At 51.4% G+C, this 26,872-nt stretch overlaps 1 protein-coding gene across 1 annotated transcript; it reads right to left on the reverse strand.

Moving 5' to 3' along the window:
- Window positions 1-740: 740 nt before the first annotated feature.
- Window positions 741-23,385, reverse strand: ZBTB47 (zinc finger and BTB domain containing 47). The gene is made up of 6 exons (XM_059482014.1): window positions 22,962-23,385; window positions 10,957-12,321; window positions 7,430-7,577; window positions 6,803-6,918; window positions 6,322-6,466; window positions 741-5,475 (listed from the first exon to the last, which is right to left on the reverse strand). Exons 1-6 carry the CDS (start codon window positions 22,962-22,964, stop codon window positions 5,108-5,110), a joined length of 2,145 nt encoding a protein of 714 aa, XP_059337997.1. The 5' UTR covers window positions 22,965-23,385; the 3' UTR covers window positions 741-5,107.
- Between the last annotated feature and the right edge of the window lie 3,487 nt (window positions 23,386-26,872).

Here is a 26,872-nt window from a genome sequence, read left to right on the forward strand (position 1 = left end):
GCCAAGTGAAGGTGTGGCCTGGGGATGTTCCTCCACATCTCCAAGAGGCTGTGTCAGTTTAAAGGCCATGACAGATAAGAAATGCCACCAGAGAGACATCACTCTTCCCTGCTGCCTGGTGTTGTCCTGGCTCAGATGCAACAGCTTCAGAGGCACAGGTCCCCCTACAGACAATGACAGTGGCAAAGACTGCATCCAAAGGGTGAGGGAAAACCATCTCTTCTTCCATTATCTTCCCAATATATCCCAAATATCCATGCTGATATTGTGGGTGAGGCTCTTTCTGCTCCATTTTAAATTAATAAAGGCATTGGGTGCTTTTGGATGAGCTCCTTGGTTTCTCCTCTGCAACAGAGATCAGAGAGCCCCTGCTCAAGAGTTCACACCAACCTGATGGAGCCAGTAGGATTAGGTGCTCAGTCCTTACCCCGGGGGCTGTAAGCACTGAATTCCTTCTTCTATCCACTCATCACCCTTCCCTGAAAAGCTCTTTTTTTGTTGGCCCCACAACAGTCTCACACACATTCACACATCTCCCACCAAACCCAACACAGAGCCTGTGCATGTGAAGCAGTGGCAGCAATCAACATTCCACAGGATTCCTTATCCTCCCCATCTCTGACTGCTCACACAGTTGCCTTAAAAAAAAACCCTTTTAAAAGAAAAGAAAAAAAAAAGGAGAGTGGAAGAAAAAGATGAAGCAAAATTAAGGTAACAAAAGAAAGTGGTGGAGCTTTCGGTTTTCTTTTATAAAAGACAAATAGTTTATTGATTCAGTCCTTCCACTTGCAACCTCTTTGGTAACAGTCGTAACACTTCCAGACTGGGAGAACGCAGTGGAAAGGCCCAGTTCTGACCTCTCACCAACTTCAGAGCTCAGTGAGCCCCAGCGTGCCTTGGTGAGAGGCCAAAAGCAGATTTCAAAGCATGGCCAAGGACCTGGCCCCGAGGGACAACTCCAGCCAGCCTCCCTACCGTGACTTGTTGCACTCGTGGGCAGCACAGGGAGCAGCCCCAGCACCCCCAGGCAGAAGACGGCTCGGGATGGGGATCTCTGACTGGGAGCTGTGCCCTGGGAGGTGGCTTTGATGAACCTCTTGGGACCTCCTGGACATTGGGACCATCAAAGCAAGACTCGCCCGTTCCTGCGGTAGACATTGACTCGCCTCAGTTGGCCCCACGGGGATGGATCCAACCATCTCAGCCTCCCCCTCCTCACACCATCCCAAAGAGAGTAACTGCTGTACTTGGAGTTAAAGATAAACATATATTGATTACACATGGTCATAAAAAAAAAAAAAGGTAATAATAATAATAATAATACATTTCCTAGAACATTACTTAAGACGCTTCCGAAAAGCATCCAAGCTTCCCCTTCCCTCCCCGCCTTCCCTTAATCTATACAGAATAAAGTGCTTCGTTTAGTTTGTTCACACTTGTAGAGCCACCAATACACTCTTAACTTGGCATGTTTGGGCAACTGATACTGAATGCCGTAAAATAATTCAGAGCCAAACACCAGGCATGAGAAACTAGTTTTGAGGCAAGTGCTTGGGGGTTTCATTCATTTCCTTCAAGTTCCATGCTACAGAGGTTGTTCTTATTCCTATTTTTTTTATCCTTTTTTAAAAATTTATTATTTTCTTCCTTTGTAAGTCCAACCCAACTCCCGTCGTGGTTCCGTGTCTCTAGGCAGGGCTGCGCGTGGGGAAGCTCTGGCCGTCCGTGTGAACAAAGGGCGTCTGTCCGTCTGTCCTTCCCTCCTGACTTCAGGCAAACCAAGAGTCACCTCAGAGGAGTTGTCTAGCAGCGGATGCTCGTCTCTATTGCACTGTCACAGCCATTCCCACCCATCTGTCCATCCGTCCATCACCTTCCCACTGCGCCAGGGTTATGGCTGTGGTCCGAAGGGCCAGCTGTGCCTCATGGATACGTGAGGCGAACTGGTCTGTGCTACCAGGCTCCTGGGATATATAAACCAAAAGTGACCCTCCCCAACATGATTCCCTCCCTCCCCAATGTTCAAATGAAGGGTGGAAAAAAAAAATTCTGACCCAGGCGGGTCTGGGGTTTGAGTGTGTGGGAAGAGCTGTCAGCTGAACGCTGCGAATTCAGGAACCGCATAATGCAAATCGAGCCCCTCTCCACCCTCGCGGTCTGTCAAAGAAGGGATGTGAGAGATTAAGGTGCAAGAGTTAAAAAAAAAATAGAATTAAAAAAAAAAAATTAAAGTAAAACATAAAAAGCTTGAAAACAACGGACCCAACTCTCCTGCCTGCTGCTCTGTCTAACCCCAAGGGTACAACAGCGCGGGCCGGGATGGGTCCGGGATGGACGAGGCACTGCGGGAGCGACTCGTCTGAGCTCTTAGTACACAAATGAAAACCAGACATGGAGACACACTGGGGCTGAGTCAGGGTGTAGACAAAAGGGCTTGGAGGCCTTGTAGGACTCCTGGGAACTACCCAGGCCTTGGAGAGGGGAGGGAGCAGCAGGGATCTGGTTCTCCAAAGTGCTGTGTGCATGGTCACATCTCGACGTCTCCAAGTGGCTCTAGGAGCAGGCTCTCAAAGGGGATCGGACGTGGCTGGGATCAGTCACTGGGCTTTCTGCTGGGCTTCCAGCCTCAAGGAAGGGCTCTCATCTCACAGAGATGTCCAAGGGGGACAGGTCCTCACTGGGAGAGGATGAACTGGGACAGGAACAGGGAAAGCCACCTCCAGGTGAGTGGAATAAGGGAGCACAATGTTGGCATGGGTGTTTACGTGGGGGGAAGCCTATCAGCTGATGGGCTCCATCACAAAAGATCATAAAATGAGCCCTTCTCAGGGCACAGCGCTCCCATCCTGTCTCAAGGCTGAACATGAGGGGAAAGAAGCAAAAGGAAGCCCAAGGGGATGGGATCTGGGAGGCAGCAGAGGAGGCGACAGCATTGATCACTCCAGCACCTCCATGGGTTTCACTGAATGCTTCTCTAAAGCAAATATCTTCCAGTATGGGTCATGGGCCCTTCCTACAGCCAATGGCCCCAAGAGCCCTCATCCCTCAGGTGTGTTTGAGGCTTTGCACAATCCCAACGAGCCCCAGGGTCAGGGAGGCAGCAGAAAAGCCTTTGGAACCCACCTGAGGTCAGTGAGGTGAGGCAGCTCTGCCATAGCCACCTCCTCGTGCTCAGAGCAGACGGAGATGGGGGCTTGCTCACTGGTACTGAGAGCCATGCTGGGGATCCACAGGATCCCAACCAACACAAAGAAGAAAAGGACTTTGTGGCTCCAAAATGCTAACATCAGTCAGCTTTCCCAAGCTGCTGGACACCACTGGAGCAGCACTCAGCAGGAGGTGACACCAGACACCTCAAAGAGCACTCAGGAGATCAGCAGATGCTCCCTGGTCCTGTCCCCATCAGGCTCCTGCATGTCCCCAGTCAGCAAAGCCCCTGAGCATGGGTCTGGATCCTCCCATCTCTGCAGATACAGTCCCAATGCCACCCAAGTGCTTTGCTGATTTGGTCCAGGACACAAAGCACCAAGACTTTTCACAAAGCCAGGTGTGGCTCCCTGTCCTCAGCACTCTGCTGTCACCCAGCACAAGCTGCATATGAGAAAAGGCTCCTGCAGCCCACTCAGTGACCTCTTTCCTTCTTACTTACCAACAGCGCTTCCACCACCTCCTCCATGACCTGCCCCACACCAGCTTTAGAAGCACAGGATCAGATGGAACAGCCCCCACCTCTTCCCAGCCTTTCTCTGCCCATGCTGGGTGCTCACTTCCCCCAGCAGGGACTGCACAGCCATGGTCAGGACAATGCATGGCACCCTGGGGCAGAGCACAGCAGTGAGAGACCCTGCTGGGGACCTCAGTGCCCAACAAAAAGGGGACAGCAAAGCCTTCCTCTTCTCCTCCTCCTCAGCATGAAGCCAGCCATATTATTTGTAAGTGAAACCAAAGACCAGCTTGACTTCAACATCTTCAACAAGCACTAAGCAACACCACAGGGCATCACCAAAAACAACCACAACCCTCACTGGTCCCCTCTGGTCCCCCCAAACCAGGACAGGGCAATGGATGCCAGCACCACAAGGAGAAGTGAAGCTTGGGAGAGCAAAGCAGGCAACAAACTGGAGACTGGGACATCATCATCCCCAGGCTGAACATGGTCCTGCTTTAGCTCTGAACCTTGCAGGGGGACCAACCTGGAGCTCACCCATCCCTCAGGGGTTTGTTCAGATTGTTAAGGCACTATTCTGGGCCGATTCTGCCAAGAAACAGAAGCGTCCTGCTCCTCTGTCCCGGGCTCCCCTCCTGCCGGTCCCAAAGGTACCTGAGCTCTCCTAGGAACAGCTCCCCAGCTCCAGAGCATCCCCAGGAGCACAGCTCCTGCTGGGATTAGCAGAAAGGGCACACCAGAACCCAGCTCCCTTAGGGCACCCCGGAACTGAACCGACAGCGAGTTGCAGATGCCCCGAGATGCAAGGTGGGTGTTTGTGCTTTTGCCTGTGGAGGAGGAAAACCTGCTGTAGGGAAGGAAGACGCGTTGTGGGCTGCTAACGAGGGCATGCTCATGGCTTTCCAATGGGGACACCTGCTCACTCGCCACAGGCCACTGGGGCTGGCAGTGGGGGGCTCCCCTGGGGTGCCCACCTTCCAACCCCATGGATGAAGAGCCTGACTTGAAAGACCAGCTTTACAGTACAGGGATTCAAGCACCACTAACTAGAATTCAGCTTTGAAATATTGATGCACCGGCCAGCAAGCTCAAGCCTGGATATCCTGCTCCTCCCAGCCTCACCAGCATCCCAGCAGGAAGGTGATGCCAGCGTGTGGGAAGATGAAACTGAGAGTGACACCTTTTACCTACACCCTTACGGACGGACGGCGGATCCCCCCAACACCCACGTTCCTCAGGGAGATGCTTCCTCGTGCTCCCCCTCTCTGCAGAGAATGACGGGTGAGAAAAAGGAATAAAAACCCAAAACAACCCCAAAACGAGGAGGAAGGGGGGGGTAGAGAGCAAGCAAAGCCTTGGCTCCCCGGGGGAAAGGCGTTCCCGAAGGGCAGAGCAGTCCGTGCAGGCGCATGGCCGGGGGGGGGGGTGAGGGGAGGGCACCTAATTGTTGTTGGAATTTATCCTCCCCGCGGGAAACAGGGGAGGGGGTGGCGGTAGGTGAGGAGGAGGAGGGAGGGTCTGTGGCAGAGGATGGAGCAGCGGCAGGGGCAGGGGGGAGACGCCGGGGCCGGGGGGCAGCGGAGCCGGGCTGGTGGCGGGCTGGGGGACGGCCGTGTCCGAAGCCAGGGGGTTGGTGACGCGGAAACATTTCTCCTTGTGGGCCTTGAGCATGTTGGAGAAGCGGAAGCGCTGGCCGCAGACGTCGCACGGGTACGGCTTCTCCCCGGTGTGGGTCCGGCGGTGCCGCTTCATGTTGGGGCGGCTGGTGAAGCTCTTCCCGCAGATCTCACAGATGTAGGGCTTCTCCCCTGAGGGTGGGAGCAGAGGGACAGAAGCTGCTGGTTAGGTTGGGTGTCAGAGACTGGGGAGATTTGATGTCTCGAGGTATTTTGGGGTGCATGCATGTGGCCTTGCCCTGGTGAGGCAGTGAACGGCCCCACATCCCAGCCCTAGGGCCTGTATCCCAGCCTGGCAGTGTCTGTCAGTCATGGCACACAGGGAGGCAATGCTCCATTCTCCCCTAATCCACCTCCTGAGGGCCAAATGACCTGAAGTCCCATGTGGGAGAAAGGGGAGGACCAAATACCCCTTGAGGACCAAGGGGTATTTAAAGCCAAACACCAGCCATCACATTCATCTAGACCCTACCTTTTTCTTGGAAGTTCTGTCTGAACCCAGGAGTTGGTAGCCTGTGCTACCCATATGTGCTTTTCTATATCTTTTCTGTCTTTCTCTCTTTCTTCCAATTCCCTCTCCTGGAAATATTTTGACTACCTCAACAATGAACATGTTTAAGGTTTGCTAAGTTGAATGGGTCAAGTTTAATGCTGAAATTATAAATTTAGTGAGACGTGTTTTATGTTGGCTGAATGCTGTACTAAATCTTTTGCCAAAGCTCCCTGGCTTTTCTCAAGTTTGCCAGCAAAGCTTTGAGCTGTTCTGACTTCTTAAGTAGACCTTGTTGGTATTTCTCCTGTGTGTCCAGCTCAGAGATCATGAACCATTGTAAGCCCTTCCAAAAGTCTTGTTGAACAAGTTGACCTTCCCAAAACCCCATCCTGCCACCCACCCTAAGATGTCACCCCCATCCCATCACTCCTTCCAGGGAGAGCCTGCCTGCAGGGATCTGGGACCAGGCAAGGGGCGGGTCTCACCCGTGTGCGTCTTCATGTGCTCATCAAAGTACTGCTTCATGTTGAAGTCCTTGCCACACCACTGACACATGAACTGCTTGTGGCCGATGTGGATGCTCATGTGGGAGCGCAGCTGGTACTTGTACTGGAAGCGCTCGTTGCAGTTCTGCAGGGTGAGGAGTTCTTGATGAGCACCCAAAATATGCCCACATTCCCCTCAAATCATCAGCAGCAAGGAAATCTTGTTTTTTCCCCCCCAAGAAACCCCCCCAAAAAGGTTTTTTGGGACATACCCAGCCGGGTTTGCAGGCTGGGTGGGTGCAAAGTCCAGGCAATCTATTGGGGATAGATCCTGGCATTGGGCAAGTTTCATCATAAAGTTGGTGGGACTCTCAAACCAGGAGGTGATGCAAAGTTTGGAAAAGCGTGGGATCATCCCTACAGCTGCACTGTCACACAGCACAGTGGAAGATCTCTCCTCAGATCAGTGTTTCTACCTTACCTCACATTTGAAAGGCTTTTCCCCGGAGTGCTGGAGCGAGTGGACCTTGAGGGACATGCTGCGCTTGAAGGACTTCCCGCAGGTCTCACAGGTGAAGGGCATGTCCTTGGTGTGTGCTGGTGGGGACAGGGGCGGGTCAGCAGCCTCCACACACCTCCACCATCCACCTCCCCACACCCCAGCTCTGGCTCCCAGGACCCAACCCCAGCAAACCCAAAGCACCTCTGGAAGATATATGGCAGCGACGTTTCAAGCATTTCCCTTCCAAACCCCCATTCTTTTGGATGTCTTTGGTGGCTCCAAGGCCTAGGGAGCCAACCACTGTTGTCACATGCAATTTGCTTTTCAAAGCCCAGCACTGATGTGGTCTGATCCTTTTACACTTCAAACCTTCCTCGGATCACTTCTGATCAATAAAATAAATGGGATTCCCCAGCACGATGTCCAAACCCAGCACTGAGCAGACATTGGTTCAGCATTGAGTATCAGACCAAATTTGAAGATGAGGATGTGAGAAAGCTCACCCAAGAGTAAACCAACATGACAGCAACAGAAAACACCTTTCACTGCCAAATTGATGGGCCAACACCCCCAGCAAGATCTCCCCATGGTGCCTCCCACACTCACCAACCATGTGTTTGCGCACGTGGGCCATGGTGTAGAACTTCTTCTCGCAGATCTCGCAGGAGAACTTCTTCTCTGCATAGCCATGGACAATCTTGTTGTGCTCATGGAGAGACCAGAGCTTCTTGAACCCCTTCCCACACGTCACACACTGCAAGAACACAGGAGACAGTCAGGGAAGCAGCTTCGTCCATGGAAAGGGAACATCACAGTGAAAGCTACAGCCGATATAAAAAATCACAACTAACAGCAAGTCTGATATTGACCTTGTCACTTCAAAACCTCCAAATTTCATATTTCTATGAAAATGAGCAAGGGGCAATGACCTTCCAGGGTAGGATGTGGAATCTTCATCAATGGCTGCATCAGGATTTGGATAAACAAAAGCTCATGCCCTATTCCCAGCTGGGAATTTTATTCCTAAATGAAGATATTACATAAGATAATCCCAACCCTCTGTGCATTGGAAATTTGCAAAAAATATGAAAAGAAGGAGAATCCCTATCCAGGGCAGTACAACTTCAGTCTTCAGCAGATATAATGGATACTTCACCACCAAATTAGTTTTCAAAGCAGATCTGTGACTCCATGATATCCAAAAGGACCAAACCGGACCCAAACCACCAGTCCATCAGCACAAGGAGAACAATGTGACATGCAAAGTCTTCCCCAAAAAGTTAAGGTAGAGAATCACTTCAGCTCTAACAAGTTCAATATTCCTCTGGAAATTCCCAGGAAAAGCTCCAGCTTCTGTGTGAAACCTCTTGGAGGCCTGTGAGACCAGTTCAGTGCTCAGGAAAATACAGGAGAGAGATATTCACCAAGGAAACCACGCCAGGAGCCAAGGATCAGCTCCTTCGCCTTCACCTCTCCATGGCTCACATTCCTCTTGGTCAACAGGGATAAAACCATCCCTTCTCTCCTTGCAGATTTGTTGAGAAAATAATTCATGCCTTGAACAGATTTGTTGAGAAAATAATTCCTGCCTTGAAGGCATCTTGCAATAACGTGGCTGAATTGTACCAGTAAACCTGGGGAAGGATTCCTCCACTTCTCCTCCTTCCCAGAGGAACAGAGGCTCCTTGATGGGCTTCAACCAAATTTTGTAGAGATACCATTGAAAACACACCATTATGCTGTGAAGTAGCTGTATTTTTCCATATATATTTATATTTAGGTGCCCCAAAAGGAAAATTTGGGTCACAGAGCCATTCCCAAGCCTCCTCATCTTCATCTTGCCACGCTCAAATGTCAACATGAGCAGTCCTCCAAGTCCTACTGTTCCCAAGTATGTATTTCCATGGATCAGAACAGCTTTATCTCTGTCTTAAGGGGTATTTCAGGGCAAATTCAGGACTAGAGCCTGATATCAAAGACACATCAATATCCATTTTCTCCACTTAAAATGAAAGAGGCAGGGGAATTTCAAAATGAAAGGCACAGGAAAAGCAGCAGAGGTAGAAAAACCCCCAGGGCTGGGACCAAACACTCTGGAGCTCTGAGCTCTGTGTCCTCACTTACTGCTGAAAATCATCACTCAAAAAATATGGAAGTAATGTCCAAATGAGGGGAAAAAATGAGGATATAAATTCTTGCAGGTTAAAAGGAAAACCATACTGAAGCTGGCAATAAAAAGAGTTTGAGGGACAACTCAATAAAGCAAAGGATGAATCACTTTTCAGGTGGTGGAGGTAGGATGCACATTATGGAGATGGGGCATGAACACAAGAAGCAGGATGGTTCTTAAATCCTAAAGCTTTATGGATAAAATCTGGGGACAAAACAGGGAAGAAAAGCAGCAGATCAAACTGAGGAAAGGTAGACAGTCCCTCCATAGATCTGATTAAAACACAAGAAATAAAAACTATTATAGGCAGAGTGCTGAAAAAATTCCTTTTCCACCCAGACATAATTCCATGGGATGTTGATAAAGTTATTAAATATTATCAGAGCAAATGGAGTGGATTTGGCTATTTGTAAAATTAAAAATGCTTAATTAAGTGGGAGACAATGATCCCTTTTTGTGCAGAAGGAGGTCACTACACAGGCAGTTCTGGTTCATTCTATTCCAAATTCATTTAGAAAAGGAATAAAAAGGAGAGGGCAAAACAAAAAACAAGCAATGAGGTGACAGCCCCATGTTATCCAGCTGGAAAGCAGATGAAGCTGAATAAACATTCTGGTAAAATTCCTTTTTAACTTTTTTTTGTTAGGCCCTGAAATAGCCACCACCATGCAGGTATTGGAGCTACACTCATCCATTCTGGGAAAAAGCATCCAAAAAAAGCAACTTCAGAGCTGTGAATCTGTCAGGAAGATGCACCAAAGGGTCTGTGACTGCTTCACCTATGAGCCAAGACCATTCCTGCTTCTATGTTCCCTGCTTGCCAAGATCTGCCTCATTCCCTGTTTCATTTGGGATGCCATCAGTGAAGGGCTCCAGCAGCACTTGGGTTGTGTTACCTCCATCAAGGAGAGCTGCGAGATCATCCAAAATCTGGTCACTGGTGGGAAGAGTGATGGGAGAAGCTCTCCATAAATTTTAATATATAATATTTGTATATTAATATAATAATTGTATACTATATAATATTTGTAATTATTAGCAGCAGCATCCTGTAAAACAGCTCATCAGGGATTAGGAGATGGGAATTTGGAGGGATCTTCAGGAACACACATGTTTGCTGCTCTGATTGGGTGCCTCCCTATCCCCCCAAAACTGCACTGATTTAACAAAGTCAATTTGTTACACAGGATCTCATTAGCACAGAGGAAGGCCACACCAAGCCCGAGCCACGCATGGATGTCAAATGCACTCAGAAATTTGCTAATGCACACAAAAAAAGCACAAAAGGCAGATTAAAACCATTTTAACTCCTGTCAGCAAATCTTCAAATTAAGCTAAAATGGGTTCAGCCTGGGTGGGAATGATGGAGTGTGTCTCCATCAAGGGCTCGCAGTGTTTTATCCAGATTAACTGAATAAACTCAAAAGAAAAATTACTCCTTAAAAATTAACTCCATGTTTCCACCCAGGCAGTCAAGGGGAGGCCACAGCCCTGTGGCACAAATCCTCTGATTCCAGGCCACTGTGGGATTCTCCTGAGTCTGAATACAAGTCATGGGTGAAGGAAGGTTCCCTCCCAACTGCCATGCTGTGCTGGTTTTGCATATAGAAGAAAAATCTCATATCTCAAATTCTCAAAATCTCAACAACCAAAACCACACATGTGCCAACTGCAACACCAGTATTATCTGAGCACAAGTCCGTCCCATGGTGTAGCTGGTTGGGATGACCTCCACGGTGTTTGGGATGCTCTTCCCTCACTGGGATGTCCCACAATGGTGGGATGCTCCTCCTTTGGTGGAATGTCCCCACTTTGATGGCACATCCACCCACTTTGGTGGGAGTATTCCCTCCTTGGTGGGACATCCATCTCTAGTGGGACACTCCACCTTAGGGTAAGGCATTTCCCCTTGGTGGGACGTTCACCCCGGTGGGATCCACGCCCTGGATGGATCCCTGCTCACCTGGATGTTCTTCTCACAGTCGGTCTGGTGGTGCAGCAGGAGCTCGCTCTCCAGCAGGAAGCGCTTCCCGCACTTGTCGCAGATCTGCATCCGGCTGTGCGTGACGTTCATGTGCTTCTCCAGGTACCAGCGGTTGTTGAAGATCCGCGGACACTTCTTGCACGGATAATGCTGCTTCTCCTCCAGCTTCACCTTCTGGCCCAAGCCATCTTGTTCTTTCTTTCTCTTCCTCCCCCTCTGGCCTTCTTCTTCCTCCTCCTCCTCCTCTTCCACCTTGGCCATCTCCTGGGACCTGGTTGCCATGGCAGGTTTAGTGGCTTTGGACGCCCGGCTGCCCCTGCGGGGCTGCCCGCTCTTTTCCCTTTTCATCTCTGAGGCATCTTCATCGTCATCATCCTCTTCTTCCGTCGTCTCCTCCAGATCTTCCTCCTCGCTGCGCTCCTCCTCCTCCTCCTCCCCCACCTCTGCATCCTCCTCCTCTTCCTCCTCCTCCTCCCCTTCCTCATTCTCCTCCTCCCCGTCCTCCTCCGTGTCGCGCCCATCCCCTTCCGGCCGTCCCATCACGGCCGCCTCGCTGGCGGCCGCCTTCCCCTCCATGCCCTTGGAGACATTGAGTGTCTGGTTGTTGAGGTTCACCTCCACGATGATCTGCTCCCTGTTGTAGGAGCCCTGGCTGTCCAGGTCCTCCTCAGACTCCTCACCCTCCATCTTACAGACAGCACCAGGACCTCCATCCTTCTCCTCCTTGTAGTACTGCTTGGCCGGGCCGGGGGGGAGCGTCCCGCTGCCCGTCCCGTCCTCCACCCGCACCGAGAAGGGGTCGTTGCCCTCCCGGGCGTAGATTTTGGGGTGGGGGGCGTCCACCTCCTGCTTGATCTCGCAGTAGTAGGGCGGGGGTCCGGCGCAGCCCTCGGCGGGCAGGGCCATGTCGGTGGCCAGGCTGAGCGAGCGCGTGTCCAGCAGGTCCTGGCAGGAGGACGCGATGTTGTTCATCTGCAGCACGGCGGCCGCGTTCAGCACGTCCTGCACATTGCAGGAGTTGACGAGCAGCTTGGAGGTGTAGATGAAGTTGAGGATCTGCTGGAGGCCCTGCGAGGTGAGGGCCTCCAGAGAGAGCTCCACGCGCTGCAGCTGCTTGTTCTGGGTGAAGAGGGAGTGGAAGAACTGGCTGTAGGCTGCCAGGACCCCCTTGTGCGCCGGGAAGATGCTCTTGTGCTGCACCAGCACGATGTCCACGTCGCACAGGTCCGGCTGAAAGAGGCGCTGCTCGTTCAGTCTGTCCATCAAACACGTGAAGTGGAGGGCTACATCCTCCACCAGGGAGTACTCAGCCGAAGGGTAGTCAGTCGTTTTTTCGACTATCAGCTGTGGGGAGGAAAGAAAGAAAATCATTCCGGGCTCTTTTTACCCCCAAAAATGCCCTTCTGGCCATGCCATCCGTCCCTGTCCATGCACACCCAAGTCAGAGACGTCACCTGAGAAGTTCTACTGCCAGCCCAAGCTTGGAGGTGCCAACCAAAACATTCTGTCCCCTACTCCAGCTTGGAGATACTAACCATGAAGTTCTACCACCAGCTCCAGTTTGGAGATACCAACCAAAACACTCCATCACTAACCTCAGTATGAAGATATTAACTAAAACACTCCATCACCAACAAAAACGCTCCATCACCGACTCCAGTTTGGAGATACCAACCAAAACACTCCATCACTGACCCCAGTTTGGAGATAGCAACAAAAACATTCCATTACTAACCTCAGTTTAGAGATACCAACCAAAACACTCCATCACCAACCCCAGTATGGAGATATCAGCCAAGAAACTCCATCACCAACCCCAGTATGGAGATATCAGCCAAGAAACTCCATCACCAACCCCAGTCTGGAGATAGCAGCCAAAACACTCCATCACCTACCCCAGAGTTTGGAGGTATCAGCCAAGAAACTCCATCACCAACCCCAGCTTGGAGATACCAACCAAAACATTTAATTACTAACCTCAGTTTGGAGATATCAGCCAAAACACTCCATCACCAACCCCAGTTTGGAGGTATCAGCCAAGAAACTCCATCACCAACCCCAGCTTGGACACGTCAACCAAAATGCTTCACTACCAGCCCCAGCTTTGGAACACCAAGAAGCTCCACCACCAGGCCCAGCTTGAAGACACCAACCAAGAAGCTCCATCACCTGCTTGAGTCCAGAAGACTCAACCAAGGAGGAGAAGCCCCAGTGACAGGGCAGGTCAGGGCCACACCAGCACCCACTGATATCCCTTCAAAGTGTGTAGGAAGCACCACAGCCACCCAGAAGGTCCAAAGGCAGGCTCAGGTGTCCACACTCACTCAGAGATGTCACACAGGACAGGGTATGCCCTGACCTCTTGAACCACATGGAGATCCAGGTGGGTATTTGCTCCAATCAGGAAGCCAATTTAAGGCACCTGCTGAGATGCAACCCCCTAAATAAAAGGAAATGAGGATTTTATAGCTCCCTGCTTCTGCAGACAATAACACAAAGCCCAATATCCTCTGATATTTCTGAATTACGCTGTGTGCTCTCGCTCACGACAGCGGCTCACTCACAGCTGGATCCATTGTCATGATTTATGCACTTCTTAATGCTCATTTTCCATTGCCTGGGGAAAGGCACTACCTGGAAAAATTCAAATGAGGGAGCAGCACCCCCAGGCTGGGGAATGCTGCACTGCCAACCCTCCCCAGGCTGAGTTTTCAGGGTATTTAATCCAACTCCCACGTATTTCACAAGGTCCAGACCATCCCTGGGGTTCATCCCCTCTCCTGGTCACACCTGAGCCCCAGGATGAGTCTGCCTGCTCCATCCCAAATCCAAGGGATATCCCACACCCTAAATCCGGTGTCCTGCATTAAAAGAAGGTGGAACACACCCAGACCCCATAACACGCTTTTTCCTGACCTTTGCAGGATGTGACCAAGGACATGGTGCAGAACAGTGGCAGAGAGGGAGGGTTCAACCTGCCAGGTTTATCCTGCACCTCCTGCTCCAAAAAGAGATTTTTAACTCCCATTTTTTCTGGAACAAATGGAAGCTCTTGATCAACACACAAATTCCAGCAAGACATGTTCTGTTTGTTTTTTTGTTTATTTTTTTTTTCTGGTGAGCCAAAGGCAAAAGGACACACAGACAAAAATGTTTAAATAATAAAAAAGGGTGTTTTCTTCTCTGTTTTCCCAACAAGCAAAAAAATTCTTTCCCCTCTCTGCCAAATTTTTTCATTTTCATTGGATTTTTGCTCCACAAGCAACTTGTTCAACCAATAGGGTTCTCAAGTTTTGCATGGTCCTGATAGCCCTGGAGAATCCCAGCAAGTGCTGGCACCCAGGGAAAACATGGAAAAACCAGTTCTGCTCCAAATTCTTGGCTCTGCAGCCAGGAGCAGGGCAAAGAGGTAGGAAAAGGGTTGAGTGTTTACATATTTTTGTATATTTTTTTATAATTCTTATATATATATTTAATATTTTCAATATTGTATACACTCATGCTTATATATAGGTAAACTACTTACATAAAAAATAGATAAATATATAAATACATGAACATTCCTTATATATGTACTTGCTACAGAATCCATCCCAGCTGGAACATCCATCCACCTTCACCATTTCCCGAGCCTCTCGTGACTGCCAAGAACATTTTGATGAGATCTTGGATGGTGCAGCCCTCCCCCCTCCAAGACATGTAGAAAATAATTAAGGATATAATAAATATCAAAAAACCTGAAGAGACAGCAGGAATTAGGCAGAGCAGTTTGCTGTTTGCCAGGTTGAAAAAAATAACCTAAATTCAGTTTTTATCTCCGGGGATCCATCTCATTTAGGATACCGGAAGCTTGGGGTACAGCGGCAAAGGAATGGGTGCAAAATAGAGAAAAATGGGTTTGTGGGGGTGCATTGCCCAGCCTGGAAAACAAAAGGCTGCTTTTTTTTTGCCCTGTGGATGGAGGATTTTTGGCAGAGGGGGCTGATCCCTCACCCAGCGGCGCTCCTTGCCAGGCGGCTCTAATCAGTCCCAGCAGCGGCGAGGACAATGCGTGTCTTGGCCGCGTCCCGCCGGTGACTTCAGCCCGGGCTTGTCAGCGGGAGCCTTTTGCTCTTTATTGCTCTCAGATGCTTTTCGTGAGCTTGCCCCGCAGCCAGAGCCAGCCCCGGCCGAGACGAGAGGCGCCTGCCGGGGTGAGATCCCCAAAAAGACCCCGGCTTGCCCCAAAATGCCCCTCCGGCAGCTGCCGCCCCTGCGGCTCCAGCGGAGCGGAGCAGCCTGGCTAATGGGGATTAATGGCAGGGTTAAATCCCGGGCTCTTCCTCTGGGAAAACGCAAATATTTGAAATATAGAGCCCTTTTAATATTTCTTATATTAAAATACATATTAAAGAAAAAAAAATAAAGGAAAAGAATCACGAGTTTTGCTTTTTTCCACCACTCTGCCGCTCTGGCTCTGCCCATCCCATCTCCATCCCCTGCACACCTGGACAGCTCATTGGATGCACTAAACCAGGGTGAACCCTCAAACTGGCCCCACCACACACTGCCAACCTCGAAGCAAGGTTCTGGCACCATCAGTGCAGAAAAACACCCCTTAAAATTATTAGAAAGCAGCGTGGCCGTGAGTTCCTCACCCCGAGGGGCCGGCGGCGCCTCCAGCCAGCCCTCCCCGCCCTGACGCTGCCCTCCAGCTCTATTTTAAGAGAGTTTTCACGTGGTGCTGCCAAAGTCCCGTCCCAAAACAGCCTCTGGGGCAAGAGGACGGCCAGAGGATGGGGAGGATGCTCGGGGTGAGGGATGGGGGGTGGAGGAGCCCCGAAGGCAGGGGATGGAAGGAAAGGATGAGTGAGGAATGATGGTGGAAGGAGATGCTGGTGTTCACTGGGCCAGGGAAGCATCCCTCCAGTCAAACCACCAAAAATCCCAACCTGCACCCCACCATGTGCCTCAGTTTGCCTAAACAGCCCCACCAACACCTACCCTGAAAGGTGTTTGCTGCTGGATTTAAATCAATGCACTATGACAAAAGCACTTTCTCTCAGCAGCTATTGAGAATGAGATCCCTAAATGTTCCTGCAGCTCTAAACCTCCCCAAAACACCAGAAGGCTGGGCCACTCTGGATATATTTAAATACCCAAATCCTGTCCCCCAAGAAGATCATCTCTGACCTTCACCAGCCTCTTCTTTATTTAATTAATTATTTGTTCATTTCTAGCGCCCTCAACACCACAGCATCGAGGACCATGAGTAATTCTTTCCCACATAAGCACACGGACAAGGGGTCTTAGGGCATAAAATTCATATTCAAGTGGTGACAAGACCAGCTGCCTGTGAACCACTTTCCATTCAGCACAAAATTTGGGCATTTCTTTAAATTTTTCACCCTCAGGATGTACAAAAAAAAAAAAAAAAAAAAAAAAAAAAAAAAAAAAAAGAAAAAAGCAATCTGCTTTTCTGTATCATTTCCAACCACCAAAGCATTCATAGTTGACCTTCAGTATTAAATTGCATTAAAGAAAAGTGCTTTAATAAGGAGCTAAATGCTAAATACAATGTCAGCACTTGCTCCTCAAAAAAAAAAAAAAGTCCCCCATGCCCTCTTCTCAATTTGGACATTGCTGCACTTCAGGACAAAAGAATGGGCTGGAACTATTTAACTATTTAATGTCAAAACCTGACTTTTGCTGAAGTAAGAAATAACATTAAACCCCCATTTTTACAGATTAAAAATCTGTAAAAATCTCGGATGACACAAAGGGGCATCGTTACAAACCCCAAACACTCACGCTTTCGGTTTCAATCCTTGGCCTCCTACAACCTGGCCTCTGCCTTCCAGACCCTGGCATGAAACCTTCAGCCTTCTCTCCCTAGTTTTGATGCCATTAGAAGATTTTTTTTCGAAATTATGTGTTTTCCCAAAGCTCCCCAAACCAGGATACACCAGCCCAGAACATGAGCAGCGCTGCCTGGACCGTGCACATGCCACTGCCCAACCACCCATTCCTGGGGCACAGTGGCAGAAGAATAAACCACACATCCCAAAGCTCCTGTTCCTTTCCTGTCACCAGACCCTTGCATGAAACCTTCAGCCTTTTCTCCCTAGTTTTGAGGCCATTAGAAGATGTTTTTCAAAATTATGTGTTTTCCCACAGCTCCCCAAAGCAGGATACACCAGCTCAGAACGAGCAGCGCTGCCTGGACCGAGTACATCTCAAAGCTCCTGTCCCTCTCCTGTCACCAGACCCTGGCATGAAACCTTCAGCCTTTTCTCCCTAGTTCTGAGGCCATTAGAAGATTTTTTTCTTTTCAAAATTACACCAGCCCAGAACAAGCAGCTCTGCCTGGACCGTGCACATCCCAATTCCCAACCATCCATTCCTGGGGCATGGTGGCAGAGGAATAAACCACACCCCAAAGCTCCTGTCCCTCTCCTGTCACCAGACCCTTGCATGAAACCTTCAGCCTTTTCTCCCTAGTTCTGAGGCCATTAGAAGACTTTGTAAAAAAATATGTGTTTTCCCACAGCTCCACAAATTAAGCTACACTGGCCCAGAACGAGCAGCGCTGCCTGGACTGAGCACATCCCATTGCCCAAGCACCCATTCCTGGAGCACAGTGGCAGAGGGATAAACCACATCCCAAAGCTCCTGTCCCTCTCCTGCCGCCTACCTTGACCGCTCTGCCGTCCCCTCCCTCCCCGGGGAGCTCTCCGTGGGTGCTCTCGGCACGGGACCGCGCTGGGGGTGGGGTCTGCTCGCTCCTCCGACGGGTGTTTTTATTTAATGACGAGAGGGCTCTCCGGAAAAACAAGCAGGAAGGGAAAACAATAGCCCGGCCACAGCCCCGCCTGGCGAGGCGCCGGCCGGCACGGCCCCGAGCAGCGCCCACCGCCGGCATCCTGCCCGAGGGATGTGCCCGGCCCGCTCCGGAGCTCCCAGGATGCTGCTGACACCGTCCCGAGCGGTGATTTTTATTTATGTGCTGTCTAAAAGGCTTAAAGGTGCCCAAAGCAGAGCCGAGAGCAGGCAAGGGGAAGGGGCTCAGCGGTGCTCCCTGAGCCCGGCTCATCCCGGGTTGTTGGGCACCCCAAAAACCATCTCCCAGCCTCTGCTGGGTGAAGAGCATCAGTCCAGCTGTGGGACAGTCAGATGCTTCACAGGCTTTTTTTTCCCACTCCCTTTCGGTTGTTCCTAATCTTTTATTAATGATATTCATCCTGTACAGGCTTTGGCACAAGGATGCTTTTCCCAAGAAGCAGCACCAGGCCCAGCAGTTCGAGTGGAATGGAACAGGGACAGCTCTTCCCCCATCCCCGTCTCCCTGCAACCAAGAGAACACCTTTGCAAAGGGGAAAAGGTTCATTTGGGGTTTTTTTGGAAGCACCATGGCCACCAGCAGCGTTGGGAGAGGAGCAGGATGAGCAACACAAAAGCTTCATCCACTGGGAGCAGGCACTGCCTTCCCAACAGCACAGCCCACAGAGGGTTAATGGCTTGGTGCTTTTTTTTTTACCCCATATTTTAAATTGTTTTTAAACCCTATCAGCTGCTCTGGGTGCTTTTCTCCTTTCCTTCTGCACACAGAGCTGCAAAGCCACTGTGACATTTCCAAGGATGGATGGATCAACCCCACTGTCACACCCCATTCCCAAATCGTCCCAGTGAGGTGATGCTGCTCCTGGAGGATGCCACCACCGTGATGGCATCGAGGACACTGTCCCTCTGTTCCACCAGGGTGACAGCGAGGGCAGTGCCAAGCCCTGGGAGCCCATCCCAACACGTGGGAAGTGGAGCACTGTGCCCTGCTCAGACACAGCCTCTGCTGCAAAAATACACAGGCTCCAGCAACGCTGCATTATTCTCATCCCAGGACAAATCCCAATCCTTCCAGGAGAGCAGAGGCACCAAAACCTGGATGGGAACACCATTCTGAGTGTCCCTGTCCCCTTGGTCAGGGCTGGTGTGGCTCAGTCAGACCCAGCAAAAGCTCTGCAGGTGATTCCAGAGCTGGGCAAAGCCACGTCTGGGGTTAAATCCCAAAGGGATGCTGCTGGATTCCAGCAGAGCTGACACAGCCCTGGCAAACTCTGAGGGCAGACAGGACAGCCAGGCCATGGGGACACCACCAGTGCCTGGCACAGCCAGATGGAGATGTCCCTGAGCTGCTGTGCTGGCACGGGGATGGGATGGGATCCTGCCCTCCATCTGTGGGATGCAGGACTGCCCTCAGAGTCACTGCTGGGGTGGATGAGCCTGGGGGACAGGCACACACACACACACGCAAAGCCACCGTCCCCCTCCCTCTCCTGCCCGAGACAAACAAGCAGAGGGAAGGTTGAGGGAGGAAATGAGGACAAAACCCAACGCTGACCTCCCCAGCTGGGCTGGCGGCCAAGAGGCTGCGCCAGGGGCCAGCTCCAGAGGGGACATCACCCCAGAGAGCCCAGGGATGTCCCCAGTGCCACTGCCACCGAGGGAGGGCGTGGATGCAACAGGACAGGCGATGCTCAGAGCCCCCCACAGGTCACAGGAACCCCAAATTCAGTGCTGGGAGCAGGGATGGTGCAGGAGCAGGGATGGGTGCAGCAGGACAGCCACCATGTCACCTGTGCAGAGCCCAAAGGCATCATAACCCCACGGCACCCCCCTGCCATGTGCAGCCAGGGATGCAGGAAGGGGCTGGGATCCCCAGCAGGATGGATGGATGGATGGATGGATGGATGGATGGATGGATGGATGGATGGATGGATGGATGGATGGATGGAACCTCCTCCCAAGCACTGCTGAATGAGGTTTCCAGCATCCCCTGCCTGGCACCCCAGTGCCCATCCCTGGGACAGCCACCCTCGAGGTGGATCAGCAGCGTGGTGGGGTGTGACACCTGCAGGGTTTGCCCCACACTCAGCCCTCAGCAAAGCCTAAAACCACAGCATTTCCTAAGCCAGAACACAAACTTGCCAGAGATCCAAGATTCCACCTGTCCCAGCACGCTGGGCAGGACTTCCCATCCCTGGGCATTTCTCCAAACGCTGGCTCTGACCCCAGGGATGGTCCCCACCTCCAGATCCATCCTAACCCAGCCTTGACCAGGGCTCTTTGGGAAGCACCAGCCAAGGAATGGTTTGGGCAGGATGGGACCCTAAAGATCATCTTCCAACTGCTCTGCCATGGGCCGTCTTCCTTCAGATCCAGTTGCCCAGATCAAGGATCTGGATGCACCAGATCCTTCCTGCCCAACACTTTTAACATTTTTATGAACATGCATTAATTTTGTCCTTATTTTTATCACCCTTTTTTCCTGTAGCTTGGGGAGAAGAGCTTTAACTCAGACAGGGTGTCAGCAGCCCTGGCTCCAGGCAAAAGATGTAATCATAAAAATAATAATAAAAAAAGACAGTTTGGTATAATTAAGTCTTCTAGCCATCACATCTGCGCCACCATGGCCAGTCTTTCCCCATATCCAAAGGCATCCCAGTTTTCACCATCAGGAGAGGAGAACACTGAGCTGGCTGCAGAGGGGACAACAGCCCCAGAGGACACAGGGACAAGTCCTCAGTTGTGTCCCCATGCAGGAAACCCAATGGGGCCACCCCTGCCCTCCACAAACATAACCCATTTCCCTTACAAATAAGGGAAAATTAGGGGCAGGAGGCACAGAGCTCATCCTGCCCACCATCATCCACTTCCTCAGGTCTACAGGGACACATGGAATGTCAGGGGACATCTAGGATGACCTCTAGCATGCAAACCACATGGAGGATCTAAATATCCACATTATTGGGATCAGCAAACGTGGCAGCAAATGAAAAACTTCATCCCTTGCTCTTCTCCTGCAGAGTCACTTTGTCAGGGCCACCACCAGGTCCCCTCTATAAAGGCTTAAATGCAGCAGCGTGGGAGAGCCCTCAGTCTTCTCCTCCAGGAGGGAGAACAGGAAAATCAGCAATTCCCCCCAAAACCTTCAAAGACCCTCTGATGTTTTGACACATTCAGTTCATCCGCAGAAGATTTGGGTTGATTTTTTTTTTCTCCTTATTTTTCCACGAGCAGAAAAACCTGCATCTTAAAAAGCACCAATATTTCATCGACTCTCGGGCAAGCAACCTCCCGTTTTTCTCCCTGTGCAAAGGATCCATCTCCAAAGGCGGCAGCGGGTTATTTTTGTGGAGGGGGGTGGCAATGTCTCTGCTCCAGCCCCGAGAGACACGAGCACGGGGACGTTTATCTCGCCTGCCGATAAGGGAACGCTCCGTTAATTCCTCCCGGGGAGAACAAAGCTCCGCCGTCACTCCAAGCCCAGGTGGCAAAGGGGACCCTGCGGCCACCCCGGGAAAAGCCCCCGGAGCGGGGCTGAGCATCCTCAGGGAAAGTCTGCAGCTGGAGGCAGAATGTTTGCACCCAGAGAGATTTCACCACAGATCCAGGGAAAAAAAAAAAAAATAAAAAAATTAAAAAATAATAAATCCCTTTCGTGTCTTTCCAAGGAGGAATTTTGCTTTGTAAAGCAAATCTTCCTCTGGTTCTTGCCGAGGCAGGGTGTGGAAGGAAGGTTGAATTCCCAACTTTTCCCCGTCTTCCTCGCTGGGGTGGGCTCTGGGTGTCTCCAGCTCCACCTCAGGGCACGAAAGGCTCCCCAAAACACCCCGGTGTGTCCCCCGAGCCCTCAGCATCTCCTCTGGCAAGGGATGCAGGCGCAGGATTCAGCGGGATTTCATTTCACAGGCCGAGTGTGAACCCAAACCCAATCCCGACCACTTTAACCCCAGCATTAATTAAACCCCCGCGGTCTTGGGGTGCCGAGTCCCATCCCACACCATCCCATCCATCATCCTTTCCTTATTTTTCCGAGCTTGCACTTTCTTGCCCTTTCCAAAATTCCACTCGGACGCTTCCCGGGGCGTCAGGACGGGCAGGGAGCCAGGGCTGGGGCAAACCCAGCCCCGCACTTTTGGGATGGGGGAGGCTCTGAGGCACCGGGAGCGCATCCCAGGGGGATTTCCCGTGGATCTTTCCCAGCTCGGGCCTGCCCTCCGCAACTCCAACTAAACCCCCCCCAAAAAAACTCCACCGGCCGATAAAATAGGTCACTGCTGCAGGCGAGCAGCTCTGGTGTTATTATTATTATTATTATTGTTGTTATTTTTTAAGAGAAAATCGCTTTTTCAGAGGTGGGGGGGATGCTGCGCCCTCCCTGCAGCCTCGCTCCTCCGGGATGTTGGGGAGCGCCCAAACCCCCCCCAGACCCGCCGGGAAAAGGGGGCCCAGGACGGGAACCAGCCGTGGAAAAAGGGGGGGAAAGGAGGCGGGCAGGAATTGGCAAAAGGATGGAGTCATCCGGGGAATGGGAATGGCCGAGGAAGCGGCAGCTCCTGCGCCCCCCCGCTCTCCCTCACAGCGGATCCTCCGGCCTGGGGGGCTCCAAAAGTGTGTGGGTGCCCACAAATCCTCCCAGGGACCCCCGAGCCGGGCTGGGCTCCTCCCAGGAGAAGGCTCCGACCCCTCCTCACGGCCCTTCCGCACCGCCATCCCCCTCTAAAGCACCCCAAGGTGCCGGTGATGGTGGGGGGGCCGCGTTTTTAATGCCATTTCCACCAAACCCAGCCCGTCCTCGCCTTGCAGGAGGGGGCACCCCCATGCAACCCCCTCAGCAGAGCAGCACCGGGCCCAAACCCGGCCGGGCTGTGCTTTTTATACCCCCCAACCCCCTCAAAAAATATAAAATAAAAAATAATCCACGGCCCCCTCCCGTGTGCCCTCAGGCCTGGATGCAGCATCGCCCACGCAGCCCCCCCCCCGCTCCCTCATGCACCTCCGCCGCCCTGGCCGGGATTTGGGCAAGTTTCGAGGCCTTTGGGAAGTCGGCAAAGCCCCGGCAGAGCGAGGAAGCGACGGAGGAAGGAAGGGGAAGGGAGAGGGGGAAATAAAAGCGAGGAGAAAAGGGAGAAGGGGGGCGGATGGAAAAGGGGGGGTTCAGGCTCTACCATTTTGATGCAAAGGTCTCCGCGCTGAGGAGTCCCGGTCCTCCTCCGCTGGCCTGGGGTTTGTGCTCTCCATGAAAAAAACAAGGAATTGGTGGGTTGGGTGGGTTGCTGGTTTAGTGGCTTTTTTTTCCTGTTTTTCTTTTTTTTTTTTTTTTTGGCCGCCTTATTTCTGCTTTTTTTTCCTTTTTTTTTCGCCTTTTGGAGGAGGAGGAGAAGGGGGGGGGGGGGGGGGAGGAAATCACCGCGCCAGCGCTGCTTGCATCCCCGTCCCTCTTTTTCCCCCTATATTTCCCTTTTCATCATTTTCCTCTCCGCCTGCTTTATATATCGTTTTTCTTCTTCCTCTTTTTTTTTTTTTTTAATTTAATTTTTATATTTTTCCTCCTCCTCCTCCTCTTCACCTCATCCTGCCCATCGCCATGTTCGCCCCTTTTGGGAAGCCGGAGGAATGCGGAGCGGCGGCGGCTCCGGCTGCCAAGAGCCCCGGGGCCGCTGATTGGAGCCGCCGCATCAGCTGGGGCCGCGGCTGCCCCTTTAAAGCGACAGCAGCCACCGCCACCCCGCGGGGGACATCCCCCTGTCACCCTGTGCCCGCACCCCGAACCCTCCGACACGGCCGCCAATGCAGCGCGGCATCCACCGGGAGCATCCCCGGGACCTCGCTGGGGAGGGGAAACTGAGGCACGCAGCTCTTCACCCCCTCCCCAAAACCAATAGAAAGATACCAAGGCTTTTTGGGGGACATAAAAGATCAATTTGAGGTGTCATGGAGCTTAAAACGGGATTTTTTTTTTCAGTGTTTTCCTGATGTTTGGATGAAATGAGTGTTCCCCCACCGGGATGTGTTTTAAGGCACATTTGGTTCTTGGGAGCATCCTCTGGATTGAGCTATGGTTGGGGAAACTGAGGCACACAACCTCTCCCCCCCTCCCCAAACCCAATAAAAAGACCCCAAGATTTTTCGGGGACATAAACCCTCAGTTTGGGGTGCCGTGAAGTAACAGTAATTTATTTAAAATGGGAATTTTGGGGGTGTTCTCCCATTGTTTGGATGAAATGGGGATGCCCTCATCTGGATGTGTTTAAGGCACATTTGGAGCATTAATTAGGAGCATCTCCTCGATTCTTCTATGGCAGGGGAAACTGAGGCACGCAACACCTCACCCCCTCCACAAACCCAATGAAAAAACCCCAAGATTTTTTGGGGGCATAAAAATCCCCAAGATTTTTTGGGGGCATAAAACCTCAAATTGAGGTGTTGTGGAGTATCAGCAATTTATTTAAAATGGGATTTTTGGGGTGTTTTCCCACTGTTTGGATGAAATGGGGATGCCCCCACCTGGAGGTGTTTAGGGCACATTTGGTTCTTGGGAGCATCCTCTACATCCTGCTGTGGCAGGGGAAACTGAGGCACACAGCTCCTTACCTCTCCCCAAACCCCAACAGAAAGACCCCAGGGCTTTTTGGGGCAAAAAACCTCAGTTTGGGTTGTAGTAAAATAAGGTTCGTTTATTTAAAAATGAGATTTTGGGGTGTTCTCCTGCTGTTTGGAGGAAAGGAGGATCCTCCACTGGGAGGGTGTTTAAGGCACATTTGATTCTTGGGAGGGTGCTCTCTATAACCAAATGTACCTTAAACACAGTCCCAGTGAAGGATGCTAATTTCCTCGAAAATTAGCAGGAGAACACCCCAAAATCCAATTTTTAAATAAACCAACCTTATTTTACTACAACCCAAACTGAGTTTTTTTGCCCCAAAACACCTTGGGGTCTTTCTATTGGGGGGAGAGGTTGTGTGCCTCAGTTTCCCCAAACACAACAGGATGCAGATGAGGCTCCCAAGAACCAAATCTGCCTTAAACACATCCAGGTGAGGGATCCCCATTTCTTCCAAACAGTGGGAGAAAACCCCAAAAATCCCATTTTAAATAAATTGCTGATACTCCACAACAACCCAAATCGAGGTTTTATGCCTCCAAGAAGCCTTGGGGTCTTTTTATTGGGTTTGGGGAGGGGTTGAGGAGCTGTGTGCCTCAGTTTCCCCTACTGCAGTAGGATGCAGATGAGGCTCCCAAGAACCAAGTGTGCCTTAAACACATCCAGGTGGGGCATCCTCATTTCCTCCAAACAGTGGGAGAGGAACCCAAAAATCCTATTTTAAATAAATTGCTGTTATTCCACAGTACCTCAAACTGAGGTTTTATGCCCCAAAAAGCCTTGGGGTCTTTCTGTTGGGGTTGGGGACGGGGTGAGAGGTTGTGTGCCTCAGTTTCCCCAACCACGGCAAGATCCAGGGGATGCTCCCAATTAATGCTCCACACCTGCCTTAAATGCATCCATGTGGGGGATCCTCATTTCCTCCAAACAGTGGGAGAGCACCCCCAAAAATCCCATTGGGTCACTGGGATGGTGACCACCTCCAAAACCCATTCCTGCCCCCAGCCCTCCTGCAGACACCACCCAAAACAGCACAGGGATCCACACCAGCCTAAAAACAGAGCAGCACAGTGGCTCTGAAGGGCACTGGGGGCAGCCCCAGAGCCTTGGGGATTTTCATCCCACCTTGGGGATTTCCATCCCACCTTCCCAGCTCCTCTGGCTCCCCCAGCCACTCCCAGCTCAGACATCCATGTGGAAACGTCCTGCACTTGTTTAGACTCAGCCCTGGTTGCTGTGCTCAGTAACTCCTTCCAGATGTGAGCAGCTCTTTGCATAACGTCCCCGTGGCCACGTCCTGCCTGTGCTGGCTTCATTGCAGAGATTTTTACATTTTTTTTAGTGTTTTTTTTTAATGCTCTTTCTCATTCTCAACCCTGCACACTGCTCCACAGGAAAAAATTCCTGGCCAGTGCCACCAGAACATCGTCCCTGTCAGAAAGGTTTTTGTGAGATGAGTGTCTGGCCTGTCTGACATCTCTCCTACCCTGGAAACCTTTCCAAAAAGCTACATAAGCTCCTGGAAATGCAGCCAGTGCTGGGGTGAGGGTGAGATGAGGCTGGAGGTGGGAGAAGGGATTGAAGTTCTGCTCCAGGGCCCAAATCCCTGTGGCCTTTTCAGGGATGTGGCACAGGGGGCCAGGGAGCTCCAGAACTTGGAGTCCTCATAGCTCTGGAATATGAAGATCTGCAGGGGTGGCCAAAGCCCTGGTGCCTCTCTGAGGGGCTCACCAAGAGGTTCTGGATTTTTGGAAGAAGCTGAGCCCACCTCTCACATGGAGACCTGGTCCTTGCCAGGTGCAGTTTCTCCTTCCTGATGAGGGAGAAGCTGTTCCTGCAGGAGCCACCAAGACAAGGGGGGAAAAACCTTGGAAGGGGCACAACCAGTAACACATTTGGGTGAAATCCTTTCTTTTGAGCACAACAATGTTCCTGAGAGACAAAACACAGGTGGTTTCTTGGCCACAGCCACCCAGGGACTATGTGGGGTCTGCTGAAAGAACCTCCTGAAGGTCCCTGCAAATCCCACCTCACCCAGTTTGGTGACAAGGGAGAAAGCCTTGGAAGGGGCACAAGCAATGACACACTTGTGTGAAACCCTTTATTTGAGAACAGCAATGTTCTTGAGAGACAAAACACAGGTGGTTTCTTGACCAAAGCCACCCAGGGGCTATGTTGGATCTGCTGAAAGAACCTCCTGAGGGTCCCTGCAAATTCCAGTGGGGTGAGATCCCACCCAGCCTGGCTCGGGGCTTTGTGGTGTTGGTTCATGGGGCATGTGGGTGACTAATCCCTCGTTGGAGCTTCTTCAGCTGCTGGGATTGCTGGCTGAGGGCAACTCCAAGCTCTTGGTGCCTTCATACAAAGTTCTGGAAGTTCTGGAGTCTTCCTGGGATGCTGTGAGCTGGGAAATTGCTCTGGCATAGCTTGCACAGCATCACTGACTGCAAGAAATGATGAAGGGAAGGTTCACAG

The sequence above is a fragment of the Ammospiza nelsoni genome, chromosome 1 (assembly GCF_027579445.1).
Source record: "Ammospiza nelsoni isolate bAmmNel1 chromosome 1, bAmmNel1.pri, whole genome shotgun sequence".
Taxonomy (NCBI): domain Eukaryota; kingdom Metazoa; phylum Chordata; class Aves; order Passeriformes; family Passerellidae; genus Ammospiza; species Ammospiza nelsoni.